Source organism: Hydractinia symbiolongicarpus, chromosome 5 (assembly GCF_029227915.1).
Source record: "Hydractinia symbiolongicarpus strain clone_291-10 chromosome 5, HSymV2.1, whole genome shotgun sequence".
NCBI classification, from domain to species: Eukaryota; Metazoa; Cnidaria; class Hydrozoa; order Anthoathecata; family Hydractiniidae; genus Hydractinia; species Hydractinia symbiolongicarpus.
The window spans coordinates 27,426,099-27,447,502 of NC_079879.1; the positions used below are offsets into that span (position 1 = coordinate 27,426,099).

General features: G+C 37.6%; 3 protein-coding genes across 5 annotated transcripts; 1 reads left to right on the top strand and 2 right to left on the bottom strand.

Annotated features, from left to right (window-relative positions):
* Positions 1–351: 351 nt before the first annotated feature.
* Positions 352–2,323, top strand: LOC130645788 (uncharacterized). 2 transcript variants are annotated; one of them, XM_057451887.1, is made up of 3 exons: positions 352–675; positions 863–1,583; positions 1,898–2,323. In XM_057451887.1, exons 1-3 carry the CDS (start codon positions 513–515, stop codon positions 1,986–1,988), a joined length of 975 nt encoding a protein of 324 aa, XP_057307870.1. In that variant the 5' UTR covers positions 352–512; the 3' UTR covers positions 1,989–2,323. The 2 variants fall into 2 exon arrangements, with proteins under 2 accessions (XP_057307870.1, XP_057307869.1); XM_057451886.1 differs by having other exon boundaries at positions 356–675; positions 863–2,323.
* A 136-nt stretch (positions 2,324–2,459) lies between these two features.
* On the bottom strand, positions 2,460–4,216 carry LOC130645787 (uncharacterized). The gene is made up of 2 exons (XM_057451885.1): positions 3,509–4,216; positions 2,460–3,435 (listed from the first exon to the last, which is right to left on the bottom strand). Exons 1-2 carry the CDS (start codon positions 4,195–4,197, stop codon positions 2,664–2,666), a joined length of 1,461 nt encoding a protein of 486 aa, XP_057307868.1. The 5' UTR covers positions 4,198–4,216; the 3' UTR covers positions 2,460–2,663.
* Positions 4,217–6,029: 1,813 nt separating this feature from the next.
* LOC130645789 (N6-adenosine-methyltransferase TMT1A-like) lies at positions 6,030–8,858 on the bottom strand. 2 transcript variants are annotated; one of them, XM_057451889.1, is made up of 2 exons: positions 8,735–8,858; positions 6,030–6,958 (listed from the first exon to the last, which is right to left on the bottom strand). In XM_057451889.1, exon 2 carries the CDS (start codon positions 6,949–6,951, stop codon positions 6,184–6,186), a length of 768 nt encoding a protein of 255 aa, XP_057307872.1. In that variant the 5' UTR covers positions 6,952–6,958; positions 8,735–8,858; the 3' UTR covers positions 6,030–6,183. The 2 variants fall into 2 exon arrangements, with proteins under 2 accessions (XP_057307872.1, XP_057307871.1); XM_057451888.1 differs by lacking the exon at positions 8,735–8,858 and adding an exon at positions 8,066–8,088.
* Positions 8,859–21,404: the final 12,546 nt, after the last annotated feature.

The following is a 21,404-nucleotide window of genomic DNA, read 5'->3' on the forward strand; positions in this document are numbered from 1 at the left end:
AATATTATATACAAAAATTCACCGTTCCAGTTCATTTTGTCTAACACTTCCCTCAGTAAAATTTTTGTTCGTCGAAAAAAATATCATTGCGAAGCTCTTATTCACCTTTAAAAAATTTTGCTTTTTTTACTCAAAACAACACGTGGTTCCAAAAATATAGCATATTTTGTGTCACAATAGCTGTTTTATATGGCGCGCCTGAGGGGACAAAATTAAAAAAATATTTTGTTATTTAAAAAAAGAATATTTTTGTAAAAAAACAGTTTTTTTGAAGAAAATACTTATTTTTTGAAATTTTTAAAAAATAATAATGAAAAAACAACAACGAATAAACAAAAAGATATAAAAACAATTTGATTTATTTTATTGTTCATTTTTTTGAAAAAAAATGAAAAACAGTTGGAGAACATTTTTGTCCGACGGCCAGGCTCTATCAATCAATCATTTTTGTTCGACAGCGTAACCTGTTCTGCAAATTATTACTTTGTTCGCCCTCCTGTGGCACTCCTAAAATGGCGCAGAAAGAAAACAACATGAGCTCTGCACTTGAAGGCCTCAGCAACCTTGTTCGTGCTTTGGAACAGCACAAAAAGAAGCCCGAGCAGAACAGCGAATCAAACAATGTTGAAGAAGCTGTACATTTACTCTTCCGTCCAAATAGACAAGAGAAAAATGGTAAAAAGCTACGTTATTTTGTTTCACAAACCACTTTCAGTTTTTTGGTTTTGTGACTTATATAGCTAGTAGCAATCTAGCTAAAAACCAAGTTGCAATGACTACAATATATATTTTTCCCGAAAGAGCTGGTATGGGTAACAGCTATTTTTGTGACCTTTGTAATGTCATTTTTGAATTATTTTAGAACACGCAGATCGGAACACTCTCAGCAGACGATTACCATCTTCCACCAAGAGACCTTTTACTAATACCAATAGTAATACTTCTAAGCGAAGGAAATCTGCAACATTCATGAAAGATCTTGTGTTAATTCCTTCACCAAAGATTAAAGTTATACCGAAAGGTGAATTGAAGGAACATTTACAATCATCAGGATTTATTGTTAATGCCTTCGAAGTTTTACTTGAAGCTCAGGAGGAGGAAATCAGAGAAACGATTTTTGAAAAGTTCCAAGATAAACTTCCAAGCAAGAATCAATTTTCATTTATGAAACCTGTACATAAAAAATTAATGAATCCTTCAGGCATAAATAACATAAATGGAAAAGTTTTAAAGCATTTGTCTTCTCCTGGTATAAACGGGTGCATATATATCAGGTCTTTAATTGACATAACTAAAAGTTATTTTAGTGCATTCATCAATTGCTATGAAGAAGAAGAAAAGGTTAAATCTGACAGTGACGATGGATTATTAGAAACGCCAGCATTTGGATTAATTAAAGATGTAAATAACTATACTTCAACAGGCCAAATTGAGTCATCATCTCAAAGTTCATCAAAGGATCTTGTGCTTGAACAATCAGAAAAAAAACTTGGCTGCAGTACAGAATTTGTGATGAAGAATTTGGTTGATATTCGTACAATTCATGCGGCAACAGGGAACAAACAAAAAATTTCAATCAACAGGTCAGATACATATTTAAAAACCACTTTAATTCAACATAAACGTGGTCAAATTGACATATCTTACTTCCCAGAAGTAACCTTCGAAAATGGAGAAGAAGGCATGGATGCAGATGGTCCAAAAAGGGAATATTTTTACATATTACTTGATCGATTGATACGTGGAGAAGGAATATGTGTCATCATTCTACTTTACATTTTTACTTTCTAGAAAATTTTTCCAATTTTTTATAGGACTATAATTTGTATTTTTAATATTGTTTGCAAGTTGATGTATTTCTTATGGGTGTAAAATTTGCAGCTTCTTTTTATTTTAGCTATCACAACAAAAGACCTATTAGTATTTCGTTGCTCTTCGCCAGTTCCTTTAGAAAATGGCGTTACTCTAAAGTTCAACAGGAGAGGTAAACCATTGCCTGATGCAGATACGTGTCTTTCGATACTTTCGATTCCAATTTGTCATGATGCATATAACGATTTCAAAAAGGCAATTGATGCTACCTTACGATTACAAGGACAGGGTTTTGGACGTTTGTGAGTTTTTAATATATATATACATGGTTTTTTTTCTTTTTGCCGTCCTAAAACGTCCAAAGTTATACAAACCTGGAAGTTTAAAAAGATTATTATATAAGATTATTATATATTATATAAAAAGATTGTTATATTATATGTTGACATTATTTTTTATTTTGCATTTCTGCAGTTTTTCTTTACTTTTCGTTATATAAAAAGGAGACTTATTGACTTAACTAATTTTCATAATGCTAATAACAATAAAAGGCCTGAAAGTTTTTTACGTTAGTGAAAAATATATGTGTAGGATACTATGTTTTGTTAGTGATTACTAAAGTTTTTGTTATTTAATACGAGTAAATGTGAACTTCTGATTAAAGTATTTCTTTGATACACTAAAATACATTTTTGTCTCTGTTAAAAATTAACAACTTTTTAACTTTACATACTCCTACTATCAAGTGCCAAATAAACGCCAACCCACCAACCGAATTAATTTTTTGACCCTTATGTTTCATCGCGAGAGCTTAAAATCGTTTGTTTGTTATTCGACCGTACATCAGCTTATCATAGCGCATGTACCAATAATTCACGAGTTTGAATGTACAAGTTTATTCCGTGATTGTGGTCTTCAGAAAGCGGGTCAATATTTTGCATAAAATTGTCTGGTAAATTCAGAGCTATCTCAGGAACATTTACGTTGTTGATCGAATCTATTAAAGGAGCTGGACCGTCAAGTTCGACTCCATGTGTACCAATGTTTTCATTTTCCTCCATTATCTGTCTCAAACCGTTATCAGAAGAATGCCAGTTCATATACATGCCTTGAGTCCACAGCTGATACGGCGTTCTATTGCCTTCAGTTGATAAAGGATGATTATTCCACTGCTTCACAAATTTCTCGCAAGCACGATTAATTCTAGGCAAAAACACGCTATGCAATGCGTACAAATCTACATCATTTACGGGGTCTAACATTTCTTGCTGCTCCATGAAATAAAAAATGCCTTTAAAATAATCAACCACCTGTATGACTAAGTCGCGCCAAAGCCTTTCGATTCTTTGATTATGCACTGATAGTCCAGTTATGACAGGCTTACTGGCCACACCAAAGTGTCCCAGCATCCATCGTGCCACTTCAATATTTTCTGTACCGTGGTCAGTGCGAATTCTCCTAGGGACATTGTATTTATTGATGGCTTCCAGAAATAGATCTAATACGGTAGTGCTTCTGTTATTTGAATTACATCTGAGAAATGTTACTAATCTTGAATAACCATCTATACATCCGTGAAACACAATGCGCCATCTAATTAACTTATGATGACCATCCATATGCCTAAAAGAATATTTTAAGAAATGGATATGGGCATAACGCAAACACCGTTTGTTAATTAGGGAAACTTACTTACCACAGCGAATTTGGAGATTTCACATTGTACCTCCTTCTTTGTATACAATTCCTTCGTCTCATCACCCTGCTCAACGCGTCTACCCTCATGATTGATTGTCGCAATCTTTCTCTTTTCACCTTAATATGTTTGCTGGTAATTGCACCTATTACCATTCTTTCGCCGCAATTTGGGAGTATCAAAAGCACTTCTCGAACTATTTCATCGAGTTGTTGATCAGTTATGTCTGAATATTCTGCTTCTCCAAAAGGTAAATCAAATTCTTTACGACGACGACGGAGTGTTTTGATACTAATACCAAGCATTTGAGCAATGTCCTTCCATTGATATCCGATCTTTTTCAAGCTAATGACTTGTTCCTTTGGCACTTCATACTTTGGTCTGCCAACCTCACCAGTCACAGCTCTAGGACTAATGTAAGCATTGCTTTTATCACCACCTCGACAACGATGTTTCACTAGTTCTTCATAAAAATTTTGTAGTGACCTAATAACTTTTGGTATACGATCACTTATATCAGGCACTTGTAAGTACTCTAAGTATATTGATGCTAAATTCCATATAATTTCGTCAAACTGAATGTTGTAAATTTCCTGCCCGATTTCATTCAAGGGCAAAAACCTGTTTCTTTCTAAACCATTTAGAAACGTAATTGCAGCTGTAACATGTGGAACATATACCGCCATCATTGTTTTTCTAACATCTTCATTTTTGCGCAAAATTTTAAATAAAATGCCGAACAGTCATACTTGTCGAAATTTTGATTGATTGATTGACAGGTGCCACAAAAAAAGAAAAAAACATTTTTTGAAAAAAGTAATAATTTTTTTCAACTAAAAAGAAAAAAAATTGCGAAAAAAAATTTTTTTTCGTATTTTTTAATATATTTTAATATCAAAAATGTTTTTTTCTTGGAAAAAAGTTTTTTTGTTTATTTTTTGGGTTTTTTTAATTTTGTCCCCTCAGGCGCGCCATAGTTTTATGACAGATTTATCATTTTATGCATGATAGATCAATAACTCGATATTTCCTCACTTTCTGCGTTAAAAAAAGCAAAGCTTTGTAGCCAAAGATATAATTGTCGCAACAAACTTGTTTTCGTACAATTTCGACAAGATGGAGGGGAGTGTTCGACAAAAATATATACCGTTACGACTGAAAATTTTATTTCGAGAAAAAGCAAATCAAAGATCTTTGCTTTTACCTGCAAGAATCATAGTTACACACACTTAAACGTGAATATTTTATTTCAAATTAAAGGCAAAGTATTTTCGCAGAACTTTGGGTCTAGTTATTGTTAAACAGACAACACGATAACATAACATAACAGAATAAAAACGAAAAAAATAAAGAAATAAATTAAAAAGGTATAGATGATAAATAACAATATATTTGTATAGATTATTAAAGTGTTAATGTTTCCTATGTTATATGTAGGGATGCAATTTTTTATTCGTTCTGCATAACTCTTTTTAATTATTATACAGATTAAATATATTTAAGGAATTTTAAACTTTGAGCACACTTTTGAAAACACTAAAAAATAAAGAAGATTTTTCTTCATTTTATCACTCTTAACAATAAATATTTTTGATTCTTTTTTAAAAAATATCAGGAAATTATACCAAAGAATCAAAATTAAAAAAAATATTTTTTTTAAAAAAATGACCCTGAAGGGGGTTACCGTATCCTTAATACTTTTGCCATTTTGATCTTTAACTTTTTTTATTAAATCATATGTACATTGACCCCATGACAATAACAATAAAAATTGTTTTTTAATTTAGCCACCCGTTTGACAAACGAGTAAAAGTACTCAATTATAAATAATTCAGCACTCACAAAAATGTAAACAATATGATGTGTGGTTTATAGTTATAGTTTATAGAGCAGGCGAGAAAGGCAATCAGTCTGGTCCTTAAAATCAACGCTTATCATAAACTTTTATTCAGCAGCCGTGCAGCAGCGCAGTTCGCCTCTTCTTTAAAATATAGAATAGCCTACGTGATTATGGCGGCGAACTTCGAACTTCAAAATGAGCTGTCTTGTTTCAATATATTTTGTCCATTAAACTTAAGCTTTCTTTAAGGATATCAAAATGTAGTTTCTCGCATACGAAAGTTTAGACGTAAGGCTCGAATTCAAGTCAACCAATAGCAAACCAATTTTGCGAAAAAAAACATAATTCAAATAAATTAATTAGCACAACGCTTAACTTCAACACTAAATCCGCGAAAATAAATTCTCTTATTTCCCACGAAATCCCAGAGAGAAAAAAACCCGGAAAGCCCAGGGGTTCAGCGGAAGCAATATTATTCCATACAAAAAGCAAGGAAATTGAGAATTTAAAACAAACGAACTTATTAAGGAGAGCTTAATTCTCTCAAAATGTTTTAAAACTATTGAAAACAAAAATAATAATAAGAAAAAGATATTGGGTATGTGGTTGAACGAAAGTTGTAAGAAATACAGGACCAATAGGATTTGGAAATCAAACAAATACTCTTCGCATAGCGCCGGAAATAGCATAAACGTTTGTATTAATATATTAATATTTGTAAAGGATTCTTCTAGCAACAAGACCATGGTAAAAAGAAAGATAAAAAATGATTTAAGATAAATTCTCACAAGGTCGAAATTCGTAAATTAATTCTACAAAGATTCAGAAATCTGTTTCATGTCAAAGGCTTGTCTGCATATCCCAAGTATGTTTTTTTTGCAAAAAAATACATTTTTGGTATAGGACGATAAACTATGGACGCCGTCAATCCTTTAAAACCGAAACTTCCAATGACTTTATCAGTATTTCGCGTGACATTACAATTCGATCGCAAAGCTGCCCACGTATCATTCATTGTTTCTTGTGCATACCTCGTCCAGGTTCCACGCTCTGCAGCAATATGTTCTTTGAAGTAGAATCGACCTCCTGGCTTCAAAACTCTCATGATTTCATTTAAAGCTTTGGTTTGGTCTTGAACACAACAAAGCAAGAGCGAGCTTACTACACAACTGCATGAGTTATCAGCAATTAATCCACTCATATCTTCAACATTTCCAATCAAATATTTCTCCAACGTAACATGCTTATTTTTCTCTAAACTTTCGTTTAAATAGGACTTGAAATTCTCATTCAAGTCAATTGTCATTAACCTAACACCTTTAGGGTAGTGTTCCAAGTTAGCGCAACTACCAGCTCCAAGTTCCAGCACTGGTCCTCCTCCTACCTGTTCAATCACTTCCTCCATGCTACTGAATAACTCCTGATTCATTTTCTGGATGTCTTTTTGTTGGGCTTTATTCTTAGCCAAGCGACTGGTATCCCATGCTAAAAACTTTTTAAGTAGGCTTTTCGCTATTGACTGCACAAAAGCTAGCTTGAACAGGAAATAAATTGTAAGAGCGAGGATAAAAAACCAGATTAGAAGCGAATAAACAAGTGACATGATGCTTCTAAATGTGAAGAAAAGAAAAATTAACATGTGTAATCGTTTAGCATGAATGATGAAAACATATAAAAGTGCCATGCCGACTGTTCGCCATGCGATAGGCCAGGTTTCAAAAATAATTAGCTGAGTTACAAAAATAATTGAGGTTAATCCTGAATCAATAGTAGAAACTGGCTTCATAAGTAAGGCCAGTCAGGAGATTAAATTTAGCTAGTTTGGAAGAATCCCAAAGCAACATGGAAAAAAACTTTCACTTGTATCTGTTATCCAAACAATCAAAGATATATAATTGTAATTTCTAGAATCTGATTGGTTAATAAAATTATTAAGTTGAAATCATTCTCACTTGTTAAAGAAAAAAAGGATAATTTTCAGATATTTAATCACATTAATGCTAATAAAGATTTTTTAACCCAATTCAGTCACTTTTTTCTGACATATTGATATAGTTTTGTTTAGAAATGCAATGCAAGTTGGTGCCAATCCAATCTGATAGTGATCTTAAATAAGAGCTCGTGCATAAGCAGCAAATACATTGTGGTAATTTGACGTAATCACGTTTGTTAGAAAAATGATCGAAATTTAATTATATAATAGACTCTTTTTGTATAAATTCTAGTAAAACTTTGTGTTTTGAAGTTTAATTTGATAGCTAAATACATAATTAAGTTGTGGGAAACACAAACACCAACAGTTGTGAAACCCCTATAATTTAGACGTTTGCCCATGCCAAATAATGTCATGATGTCATCAGACACTTTTTGTTGGTTTAACTATGAGAGAGCAGGGTTTCAAAGTCCAATTTGCTCCACTGCAAAAAAAAAACTAGTAATTTTTCAATTCCAAAATCGAAAAGAAAGAAATGTGAACATTTTGCATGCTTCACAAATATCAAGGAATATTTCCTGTCTATTATTTCAAGGAGGGGCCATAGTTTAGATGAGAAGTCCTAGAGTATTAAATGGTCATTTTCAGCTTTTCAGAGCCAATTAAAGTCTGTGCTCCACCAGACAACTCTTTGTTGCAACCTCCAACGGGCCATAATGTTCTATTTACCAAACTTTCCTCACATAGATTGGGTTAACCTGGGGCCATGGTAAAATTTACTCACCCCATATTGAATCGCTGTCAAGGGAAGGGATCTTTGTGCTAAACTACAGAGTATAAAAAATATAGTTATATAGATGAATTCTGTTGTTTACATTTTCAGTGGGAAGCTCTTTTGGCTTTGCATTTGCGTTGCAGGAAAAAAAGATGACGCTAGGTCAGTTTATTTCTTCACACAACGGCATTCTTTTAGGACTTTAAATGAGATCAAATAAATCAGAAGACATCCGTTTAGCTACACTTGACAATAGATAATAGAAATTCACAGTAAAAGACCTCTTTTGACGAAATCGTAGCATCTCTTTCCTGCCACGCAAATGCCAGAGCCAAGAAGCTTACCACTGAAAAGTAAACAAATAACGTCACAATGGCATCTATCCATCTATATTTTCTTAAATACTGATGTTGTATGAGTGTTTTGAAATTAGGTTGTTTTGGATTGGGAGGAAACTTTATATTAAAACATTTTTCTTTGTTCCTTATGGTTTGTTCTGTTGTTGTTGTTTTGTTTTTAGCTTTGTCCAGTTCCACCTTCCCCTGACTGTTAACTAGACATTTGACAATATTTGGAATACTAATATTTTTCCTGACACATTGGACACCGCACCCTACATGACATTCATTTTTTACAAATAAATAAAACAACTACAGCAGCAAATAAAAACAATCTTACCAAAAACGTTTTTCCACGTGTATACTGTGTTCCAACCGGTGTGTGGTAGAATATTCTGCCCCCCTAGAATATTCTGCCCCCCCCGTAGTTGTGACTAATTACTTTAAGTATCAAATATTTGTCCGGCTATTGCGTTAAAGATGGCGGAGTTCGCTGTGCTGACTGTACACAAAGCTATTATAGGGATATAGGTTAGTGAAAATGTATATATTACAGCCACATATTTGTTCACATTTAGCTTAGTGACAATGTATTACAATACATATTATATTTGTTGACTTACAGCCCCCTTGATTGTGTTTTATATACTCCATATTCATATTAAAACAAAATTCTTTCAGAACATATTAGCTAGCTATAATTGACTAAAATACGAACTTTTTCGTTGCATATTACTACATCATCAAGTAAAATGAATTACTAAAACTGTATTACGATTATATACATTAAAAATTACAAACATGTCCCGAAAGACGTAAAACTAATAGATGAATTCTGTTGTTTACGTTTTTAGCAGTAGCTAAGCTCTTTCGAAACTTGACACTTGTGAATCATGCCAAAGAAACATTGGGGCTACTGTCTCATTTCTGAGCAGCTTAAGATTTACTATATATACATCCAAACAAGTCAGTTCTAGTGTCTGCCCAATGCATAGTTTTTAGTGTTTGTGTTAAACTCTGCTCAGATGACAATAGCCTTAATCAATGAAAGGGTCAAAAAAAAGGAGTCTAATGTAAGGACTTGTTGTGCATGCCTCACCCCAGGTTTGTTTGAAGAATTATCGGAACATTAATTTCTGTCTTCAATGCCATGAAGTATGGCAAGTCACATTATATAAGTCTTTGGAAAGAGATAACAACCTAGGACTTAAGGTAGGCCATGGAGAGTTTTGATTTTTTCTGTCAGAATTTTCTATTAAGGATGTACAATGGTGGCTCAAAGTGGCTCAGTTTACCAGACCTATACATTTGCCTAAAATTAATCTAATTTTATCCTTCGATGTTATGTATGTTCTTCAGGGTTAGGTGGTACTGGTAGAAACTTTTAAATAGGTGGACGTTGGTCTGAGGGAGAATTGCCACAGAGCATATCAATACACTTCAGAGTTGTTGGTTGCATTTTTTGCACTCAATATCTTCTTAAAAATCATTCAATATAGACATTTTCAATTAAGATTCGAAAAAATCAGGTATGGATGCCTGAATTATTCTGTACCCCCTACAGTTCTGGGCGTACAAATATCTGGCAACGCCATGGGGGGTACAGAAAAAATCACGTATGGATGCCTGAATTATTCTGTACCCCCCTACAGTTCTGGGCGTACAAATATCTGGGTACGCCATGGGGGGTACAGAAAAAATCAGGTATGGATGCCTGAATTATTCTGTACCCCCCTGCAGTTCTAGGCGTACAGTATCCGGCAACGCCATAGGGGGTACAGAAAAAATCAGGTATGAATGCCTGAATTATTCTGTACCCCCCTACAGTTCTGGGCGTGCAAATATCTGGCTACGCCATAGGGGGTACAGAAAACGTCAGTTATTAATGCCTGAATTATTCTGTACCCCCCAACAGTTCTAGGCGTACAATATCTGGCAACGCGATAGGGGGTACAGAAAAAATCAGGTATGAATGCCTGAATTATTCTGAACCCCCTACAGTTCTGGGCGTACAAATATCTGGGTACGCCATGGGGGGTACAGAAAAAATCAGGTATGGATGCCTGAATTATTCTGTACCCCCCTACAGTTCTAGACGTACAATATCAGGCAACGCCATAGGGGGTACAGAAAAAATCAGGTATTAATGCCTGAATTATTCTGTACCCCCCCACAGTTCTAGGCGTACAATATCTGGCAACGCCATAGGGGGTACAGAAAAAATCAGGTATGTATGCCTGAATTATTCTGTACCCCCTACAGTTCTGGGCGTGTCAATCTCTGGCAACGCCATAGGGGGTACAGAAAAAATCAGGTATGAATGCCTGAATTATTCTGTACCCCCTACAGTTCTGGGCGTACAAATATCTGGGTACGCCATGGGGGGTACAGAAAAAATCAGGTATGGATGCCTGAATTATTCTGTACCCCCTACAGTTCTGGGCGTGCAAATATCTGGCAACGCCATAGGGGGTACAGAAAAAATCAGGTATGAATGCCTGATTTATTCTGTACCCCCTACAGTTCTGGGCGTGCAAATATCTGGCAACGCCATAGGGGGTACAGAAAAAATCAGGTATGTATGCCTGAATTATTCTGTACCCCCTACAGTTCTGGGCGTGCAAATATCTGGCAACGCCATAGAGGGTACAGAAAAAATCAGGTATTAATGCCTGAATTATTCTGTACCTCCCCTACAGTTCTAGGCGTACACTATCCGGCAACGCCATAGGGGGTACAGAAAAAATCCGGTATGAATGCCTGAATTATTCTGTACCCTACAGTTCTGGGCGTGCAAATATCTGGCAACGCCATAGGGGTACAGAAAAAATCAGGTATGGATGCCTGAATTATTCTGTACCCCCCTACAGTTCTGGGCGTACAAATATCTGGGTACGCCATGGGGGGTACAGAAAAAATCAGGTATGGATGCCTGAATTATTCTGTACCCCCTACAGTTCTGGGCGTACAAATATCTGGCAACGCCATGGGGGGTACAGAAAAAATCACGTATGGATGCCTGAATTATTCTGTACCCCCCTACAGTTCTGGGCGTACAAATATCTGGGTACGCCATGGGGGGTACAGAAAAAATCAGGTATGGATGCCTGAATTATTCTGTACCCCCCTGCAGTTCTAGGCGTACAGTATCCGGCAACGCCATAGGGGGTACAGAAAAAATCAGGTATGAATGCCTGAATTATTCTGTACCCCCCTACAGTTCTGGGCGTGCAAATATCTGGCTACGCCATAGGGGGTACAGAAAACGTCAGTTATTAATGCCTGAATTATTCTGTACCCCCCAACAGTTCTAGGCGTACAATATCTGGCTACGCCATAGGGGGTACAGAAAACGTCAGGTATTAATGCCTGAATTATTCTGTACCCCCCTGCAGTTCTGGGCGTACAAATATCTGGTAACGCCATAGGGGGTACAGAAGGCGTCAGGTATTAATGTCTGAATTATTCTGTACCCCCCTGCAGTTCTAGGCGTACACTATCCGGCAACGCCATAGGGGGTACAGAAAAAATCACGTATGAATGCCTGAATTATTCTGTACCCCCTACAGTTCCGGGCGTGTAAATCTCTGGCAACGCCATAGGGGGTACAGAAAAAATCAGGTATGGATGCCTGAATTATTCTGTACCCCCCTACAGTTCTGGGCGTACAAATATCTGTGTACGCCATGGGGGGTACAGAAAAAATCAGGTATGGATGCCTGAATTATTCTGTACCCCCCTGCAGTTCTAGGCGTACACTATCCGGCAACGCCATAGGGGGTACAGAAAAAATCAGGTATGAATGCCTGAATTATTCTGTACCCCCTACAGTTCTGGACGTGCAAATATCTGGCAACGCGATAGGGGTTACAGAAAAAATCAGGTATTAATGCTTGAATTATTCTGTACCCCCCAACAGTTCTAGGCGTACAATATCTGGCAACGCGATAAAGGGTACAGAAAAAATCAGGTATGAATGCCTGAATTATTCTGTACCCCCTACAGTTCTGGGCGTGCAAATATCTGGCAACGCCATAGTGGGTACAGAAAAAATCAGGTATGTATGCCTGAATTATTCTGTACCCCCTACAGTTCTGGGCGTGCAAATATCTGGCAACGCCATAGGGGTACAGAAAAAATCAGGTATGGATGCCTGAATTATTCTGTACCCCCCTACAGTTCTGGGCGTACAAATATCTGGGTACGCCATGGGGGGTACAGAAAAAATCAGGTATGGATGCCTGAATTATTCTGTACCCCCTACAGTTCTGGGCGTACAAATATCTGGCAACGCCATGGGGGGTACAGAAAAAATCACGTATGGATGCCTGAATTATTCTGTACCCCCCTACAGTTCTGGGCGTACAAATATCTGGGTACGCCATGGGGGGTACAGAAAAAATCAGGTATGGATGCCTGAATTATTCTGTACCCCCCTGCAGTTCTAGGCGTACAGTATCCGGCAACGCCATAGGGGGTACAGAAAAAATCAGGTATGAATGCCTGAATTATTCTGTACCCCCCTACAGTTCTGGGCGTGCAAATATCTGGCTACGCCATAGGGGGTACAGAAAACGTCAGTTATTAATGCCTGAATTATTCTGTACCCCCCAACAGTTCTAGGCGTACAATATCTGGCAACGCGATAGGGGGTACAGAAAAAATCAGGTATGAATGCCTGAATTATTCTGAACCCCCTACAGTTCTGGGCGTACAAATATCTGGGTACGCCATGGGGGGTACAGAAAAAATCAGGTATGGATGCCTGAATTATTCTGTACCCCCCTACAGTTCTAGACGTACAATATCAGGCAACGCCATAGGGGGTACAGAAAAAATCAGGTATTAATGCCTGAATTATTCTGTACCCCCCTACAGTTCTAGGCGTACAATATCTGGCAACGCCATAGGGGGTACAGAAAAAATCAGGTATGTATGCCTGAATTATTCTGTACCCCCTACAGTTCTGGGCGTGTCAATCTCTGGCAACGCCATAGGGGGTACAGAAAAAATCAGGTATGAATGCCTGAATTATTCTGTACCCCCTACAGTTCTGGGCGTACAAATATCTGGGTACGCCATGGGGGGTACAGAAAAAATCAGGTATGGATGCCTGAATTATTCTGTACCCCCTACAGTTCTGGGCGTGCAAATATCTGGCAACGCCATAGGGGGTACAGAAAAAATCAGGTATGAATGCCTGATTTATTCTGTACCCCCTACAGTTCTGGGCGTGCAAATATCTGGCAACGCCATAGGGAGTACAGAAAAAATCAGGTATGTATGCCTGAATTATTCTGTACCCCCTACAGTTCTGGGCGTGCAAATATCTGGCAACGCCATAGAGGGTACAGAAAAAATCAGGTATGGATGCCTGAATTATTCTGTACCCCCTTACAGTTCTGGGCGTACAAATATCTGGGTACGCCATGGGGGGTACAGAAAAAATCAGGTATGGATGCCTGAATTATTCTGTACCCCCCTACAGTTCTAGACGTACAATATATGGCAACGCCATAGGTGGTACAGAAAAAATCAGGTATTAATGCCTGAATTATTCTGTACCCCCCTACAGTTCTAGGCGTACAATATCTGGCAACGCCATAGGGGGTACAGATAAAATCAGGTATGTATGCCTGAATTATTCTGTACCCCTCACAGTTCCGGGCGTGTAAATCTCTGGCAACGCCATAGGGGGTACAGAAAAAATCAGGTATGGATGCCTGAATTATTCTGTACCTCCCTACAGTTCTGGGCGTACAAATATCTGGGTACGCCATGGGAGGTACAGAAAAAATCAGGTATGGATGCCTGAATTATTCTGTACCCCCCTACAGTTCTAGGCGTACAATATCTGGCAACGCCACAGGGGGTACAGAAAAAATCAGGTATGAATGCCTGAATTATTCTGTACCCCCCTACAGTTCTGGGCGTGCAAATATCTGGCAACGCCATAGAGGGTACAAAAAAAATCAGGTATTAATGCCTGAATTATTCAGTACCCCCCTACAGTTCTAGGCGTACAATATCTGGCAACGCCATAGGGGGTACATAAAGCGTCAGGTATTAATGCCTGAATTATTCTGTACCCCCCTGCAGTTCTAGGCGTACACTATCCGGCAACGCCATAGGGGGTACAGAAAAAATCAGGTATGAATGCCTGAATTATTCTGTACCCCCTACAGTTCTGGGCGTGCAAATATCAGGCAACGCGATAGGGGGTACAGAAAAAATCAGGTATTAATGCTTGAATTTTTCTATACCCCCCAACAGTTCTGGGCGCACAATATCTGGCAACGGGATAGGGGGTACAGAGAAAATCAGGTATGAATGCCTGAATTATTCTGTACCCCCTACAGTTCTGGGCGTGCAAATATCTGGCAACGCCATGGGGGGTACAGAAAAAATCAGGTATGGATGCCTGAATTATTCTGTACCCCCCTGCAGTTCTGGGCGTACAAATATCTGGGTACGGCATGGGGGGTACAGAAAAAATCAGGTATGGATGCCTGAATTATTCTGTACCCCCCTACAGTTTTAGGCGTACAATATCTGGCAACGCCACAGAGGGTACAGAAAAAATCAGGTATGAATGCCTGAATTATTCTGTACCCCCCTACAGTTCTGGGCGTACAAATATCTGGGTACGCCATGGGGGTTACAGAAAAAATCAGGTATGTATGCCTGAATTATTCTGTACCCCCTACAGTTCTGGGCGTGTCAATCTCTGGCAACGCCATACGGGGTACAAAAAAAATCAGGTATGGATGCCTGAATTATTCTGTACCCCCCTGCAATTCTGGGCGTACAAATATCTGGGTACGCCATTGGGGGTACAGAAAAAATCAGGTATGGATGCCTGAACTATTCTGTACCCCCTACAGTTTTAGGCGTACAATATCTGGCAACGCCACAGGGGGTACAGAAAAAATCAGGTATGAATGCCTGAATTATTCTGTACCCCCCTACAGTTCTGGGCGTGCAAATATCTGGGAACGCCATAGCGGGTACAGAAAAAATCAGGTATTAATGCCTGAAATATTCTGTACCCCCCTACAGTTCTAGGCGTACAATATCTGGCAACGCCATAGGGGGTACAGAAAAAATCAGGTATGTATGCCTGAATTATTCTGTACCCCTTACAGTTCTGGGCGTACAAATATCTGGCAACGCCATAGGGGATACAGAAAAAATCACGTATGGATGCCTGAATTATTCTGTACCCCCTTACAGTTCTGGGCGTACAAATATCTGGGTACGCCATGGGGGGTACAGAAAAAATCAGGTATGGATGCCTGAATTATTCTGTACCCCCTTGCAGTTCTAGGCGTACAGTATCCGGCAACGCCAGAGGGGGTACAGAAAAAATCAGGTATGAATGCCTGAATTATTCTGTACCCCCCTACAGTTCTGGGCGTGCAAGTATCTGGCTACGCCATAGGGGGTACAGAAAACGTCAGGTATTAATGCCTGAATTATTCTGTACCCCCTACAGTTCTGGGCGTGCAAACATCTGGCTACGCCATAGGGGGTACAGAAAACGTCAGGTATTAATGCCTGAATTATTCTGTACCCCCCAACAGTTCTAGGCGTACAATATCTGGCAACGCGATAGGGGGTACAGAAAAAATCAGGTATGAATGCCTGAATTATTCTGTACCCCCTACAGTTCTGGGCGTACAAATATCTGGGTACGCCATGGGGGGTACAGAAAAAATCAGGTATGGATGCCTGAATTATTCTGTACCCCCCTACAGTTCTAGACGTACAATATCAGGCGACGCCATAGGGGGTACAGAAAAAATCAGGTATTAATGCCTAAATTATTCTGTACCCCCCTACAGTTCTAGGCGTACAATATCTGGCAACGCCATAGGGGGTACAGAAAAAATCAGGTATGTTTGCCTGAATTATTCTGTACCCCCTACAGTTTTGGGCGTGCAAATATCTGGCACCGCCACAGGGGGTACAGAAAAAATCAGGTATGGATGCCTGAATTTTTCTGTACCCCCCTACAGTTCTGGGCGTGCAAATATCTGGCGACGCCATAGAGGGTACAGAAAAAATCAGGTATGAATGCCTGAATTATTCTGTACCCCCCTACAGTTCTGGGCGTACAAATATCTGGTAACGCCATAGGGGGTACAGAAAGCGTCAGGTATTAATGCCTGAGTTATTCTGTACCCCCCTGCAGTTCTAGGCGTACACTATCCGGCAACGCCATAGGGGGTACAGAAAAAATCAGGTATGAATGCCTGAATTATTCTGTACCCCCTACAGTTCTGGGCGTGCAAATATCTGGCAACGCGATAGGGGGTACAGAAAAAATCAGGTATTAATGCTTGATATATTCTGTACCCCCCAACAGTTCTAGGCGTACAATATCTGGCAACGCGATAGGGGGTACAGAAAAAATCAGGTATGAATGCCTGAATTATTCTGTACCCCTTACAGTTCTGGGCGTGCAAATATCTGGCAACACCATAGGGGGTACAGAAAAAATCAGGTATGTATGCCTGAATTATTCTGTACCCCCTACAGTTCTGGGCGTGCAAATATCTGGCAACGCCATAGGGGGTACAGAAAAAATCAGGTATGGATGCCTGAATTATTCTGTACCCCCCTACAGTTCTAGGCGTACACTATCCGGCAACGCCATAGGGGGTACAGAAAAAATCAGGTATGAATGCCTGAATTATTCTGTACCCTCCCTACAGTGCTGGTCGTACAAACATCTGGCAACGCCATAGGGGGTACAAAAAAAATCATGTATGAATGCCTGAATTATTCTGTACCCCCTACAGTGCTGGGCGTACAAACATCTGGTAACGCCATAAGGGGTACAGAAAAAATCAGGTATGGATGCCTGAATTATTCTGGCTTCCCTGCTGTGAGCAGGCGTGTGTTCGAATCTCATCTTGGTAACTATTTTTACTTTTTTTTTTTGCTGTTATAAATTCTAATCTAAAACACATTTTTTTGTAAACTTTATTCGCGAGGTTGTTTATGTATATCATGCGTCTTTATACATTGAAAATTGTAATAATACCAAGGTTTAAACTGAAGCAGTTCGCTACACAGCGTTGAACCAGCATCGAAGTGAAGGGAAGCACTCTTTCGGTTACCGTAAAAAATGTGTGACGGAAATATACTCGGTACTAAAAGATATACCATGAAACATAGGGGGGTACAGAAAAAATCAGGGGTACAATAAAATTTATTACAACCTTCCTTCGCTTCCTTGCCGAACTGCCTTGCCGGACAAATAGCTGCTACTAAAAGTAATTAGTCACAACTACGGGGGGGGCAGAATAATCTAGGGGGGCAGAATATTCTACTTACGTGTTGTCCTCTACACCATCTTGGGCAGGATTTTTCGCGTTCTGCAAATTACCTAACTTGGCACTGTGCTAGTCAGACATCGCACAACTCTACAAACGCAAGGAAGCAAGGAAACTTTGTGGAAGACGGGAGGTACAGTTTTTTTTTTAATTTCATTGTCCTGGTGCTGCGTAGATACTAAAAGTAGGCACCATCAGTAACCAACAGTAATCAGCAGTATTTCGAAGTAACCACCAGAGAACCAACAGTATTATGAAGTAACACAAGAGAACCAGCAGTTATTATTAATTTACTCCAGATAAGGCTGCAACAGCCGCGCAAAGGTATTGGGATTTTTGTGCGCAGCACTTCTTGACCTTAAAACTACCAAATATGATAAATAAAAGGGCACCTAGCTCTCAGGGCTTTTTTCTGATACTTTATGCTCTTGCTATCTAGCTAGCTACGTTTAAGTTGTTTTCACGAGGTTCAATAAAATTGATTCCGCGAAGAATAATTTTCGAAAACATAATAAAATTCGCGAAATTCGCGATACCAACTTAAGTTATTTATTTATTTATTTCGCCTAAAGGCAATAATGGAAACAAGAAGAGCAAGAAGATAATACCTAGTATTTTCGGGATTAAGTTTCATTCTTTGAGATAAAATATAACATGTTTCAAGAAAAAAACGTTCATGCCAAAAGCATAATGTTTTTTACTTGAACAGAAACCATGCGAGAAAAACAAACGTATATTTTCCGCCGGATGCCACAATGTTTCTCCACACAATTTATTAATTCATTTGAACTTTACTTTGTCTACCAAAAGAAAAAAATGTCTCGATTTTGACCCTCCTCCGCATAGCGTTATATTTGGTTTACAATACACAAATTGTAAAATGAAAACCCTTCGGTCAAGTACATAATCTGATTAAGCAGAATAATTTTTTAGGAAGCGTTGAAGGAAGTGTGTAATAGCTGCGAAGAATAAACTAAAATTTGATATGGATTCCTCAACAGTGGATACAATGGCAGTAGAGGTATCTCTCACCCTCGATGCCTTCAAACTGTGCAGTTTAACTTTAACGTCTATCACAAGAAAACAATGTCTCTTTTTGGACTCTCCTCCGTACAGTGTTTCTTTGTTATATTTGTTTTAAAATTCAGATGTTAGTTCGTGATTTAAAATATTAATTTTGTTCTTGTTAATTCTCGTGTCTGGTCTTCTGTCTCAACTGTTGCATAAAGCCCAAGTCACACTAGTCATAAACATTTCAGAAAAATGGGTTGTGAACTGTTGTACATTATTAAATGTTTCACATTCAAAGCGGTAGATGTGTTTAATTCGTTTTATCGATTTAACTGGTCGTTCTCTTGTGGTTACTTAAAAAAATGTCTGGTTCTCTGTTGGTTACTTCCAAATACTGTTGGTTCTCTGGTGGTTACTTCAAAATACTGCTGGTTACTGCTGGTTCCTACTTTTAGAAAAAAGCGTGTCCTGGTGATGGTTACATTGACACTAAGCTATCTATGTAGCTAGCAGTTGCTACATTTGTTTAATTTTATTGTGGAGTATTTGAATGGTGGAAGAGAAGGGATTCCAAGGAAAGTGGAAAAGAGAGTAAATAGAGAACAGTACAGGGTCAAGTTATCCTGCATTAAATTTACACAATATCCTGTGTGTTCCAGCAAAAGAAAAGGTTTGTTGTTTATTAACATATACTAGTTACTAAGTCAGGAAAGGCAAATAAATGATTTAAAATTCAGATGTTAGTTCGTTATTTAAAATATTAAAAAAAAAAAAAAAAAATATATTTTTGCGCACCAATGAAACCACTTTGTCACGTTTGACGAGAAATAAGGTCGTCATCACAAATATGTTGTGTTCGCATCCTCCGACCAACTCACTTTTGGTAATAAAAACAGATATTTTTCAAAAAGAAAATTTTTTTCGCCAGAACTAATTTATGCAAAATTGACAAAAACTCGCAAAAATTAATTTCTGTTAAAATTCCTTTAGGGCACTCCTTTTGTCTTGGCCTAGGGAACGAATTTGCTTGCTCCGATCTGAAAATCCTGGGAAAAAATACGCCCGACTGCCTCATTTTTGCAGGGTCTTAAGGACGCGAAACACAGTATATTTTTTATGGTGGCCTAAAGAGCTCAAAAAGTGCAATACACAGCTCAGTTATGCTCTCTTTCACTAGGCATTAAGTTGTTTGTCCATACTTTAAGGTAATGTATATATAATTTATGTTATAGCACATCTATATTATAAAATATAAATATATTTTAAAATAAGTAATTATAATTGGCATTCTTATTTCATGCATTTTGTTCGAATCAGATTCTAAATGGAAGAACCACTTGCAAAAGTGGCAGTGGGTTCAACTCCCACCTGAATCACTTAATCATTTAAATATTTATTCCATTTAAAACAGATAAAAACAAGATATATCAACATCTATATAAGTGTGCTTTTAGAATAGCGAATTATCAATTCTCTGAGACTACAAGCGTGTAGTTGTTGGCACACAAATATCTGACATTGTTTAAAAAGCCAATTAAGATGCTGTACATTCTGGTGTTGCAAAAACGTATGCAAAGGTTCAGCATATACTCCAGTTTTTAAATAAATTAATGCATTTATTGCGTTTTTATCATATATATTTTATTTGTCTTAAATATGCTTTGAATTAATTATAGATATCTCAAACATATGATAACATACCAAGAACGGCTGCGGAATTTTCTATTTAAAATGTGTAACTTGCACATTAAAAACGTTCAAATAAAGAAAGGTCCATTAAGGCCAATTATTCCAACTGGATTTCTTCAACGTATACAGGTATACCAAAATGTTTTTTTCTAGACATGTAAGCAAGGTTTGTGGTGAAGTTGAGCATTTTTAGTTTGTTTTTTTATTTAATTTTAATTCCTAATTTTTGCCATGATAAATCACAAAAATATTAAAAGAAGAACATCAAACTAAATGTTTATCAATTTGATTTTTTTGCACAGATTGATTTAATTGACATGCAATCAAAACCTGATGGGGATTTCAAATGGATTGTGAATCACTTTTCAGAATTCTGTATCATTTTTCCTCTAAGAAGTAAAACAGCTAAGGAGACTTATTGATATGTTTCTGGTAGTATTTGGCATGCCTAAAATAATCCATTCGTGTTATGGCCAGGAGGAACAAAGTTTATCCGTGGCTCATCTGGTCACTCACAATCACAAGGTCGTCTTGTGGAGCAGGGAAACAAAACCATTCAAGTAATGATTAGTGCTCGGGAACAGGACAATGGCTTGTGTTCTTGGAGTTATTGCCTACCTTTACGTTGTAAATATTTTTCAAATCTGAAATTATTTAATATCTTATATGAAACTGCAATATTCCATTAAGAATTAGAGTAGACGTTTAAAATAAAATTAAGGATCCAAAGTTAGGCAAAGAACTTGATGAATTCCTTGAACTATTTTGTCACCAGCTAACATCTTCACTGAGAAATGCAGAAATACTCCAGTATATAGTAGCCAAAATTTGTGCAATCATAGATAATTGCCTTAGATATTTTATTATATGTGATATATGTGATTTTATTATATGTAAAGTTAGGGACGAAAAGCTGTTTTTTATTCTAAAAAATCTATATGCTTGAAGATGTGTCAAATCATAAACCAC

Bases quoted from the DNA above. Each gene is read 5' to 3' on its own strand.
- LOC130645788 (XM_057451886.1), top strand. From the start codon at position 513: ATGGCGCAGAAAGAAAACAACATGAGCTCTGCACTTGAAGGCCTCAGC. The intron at 676-862 runs GTAAAAAGCTAC...GAATTATTTTAG, and splicing joins AAATAGACAAGAGAAAAATG to AACACGCAGATCGGAACACT.
- LOC130645787 (XM_057451885.1), bottom strand. From the start codon at position 4,197: ATGATGGCGGTATATGTTCCACATGTTACAGCTGCAATTACGTTTCTA. The intron at 3,436-3,508 runs GTAAGTAAGTTT...ATATTCTTTTAG, and splicing joins AAATCTCCAAATTCGCTGTG to GCATATGGATGGTCATCATA.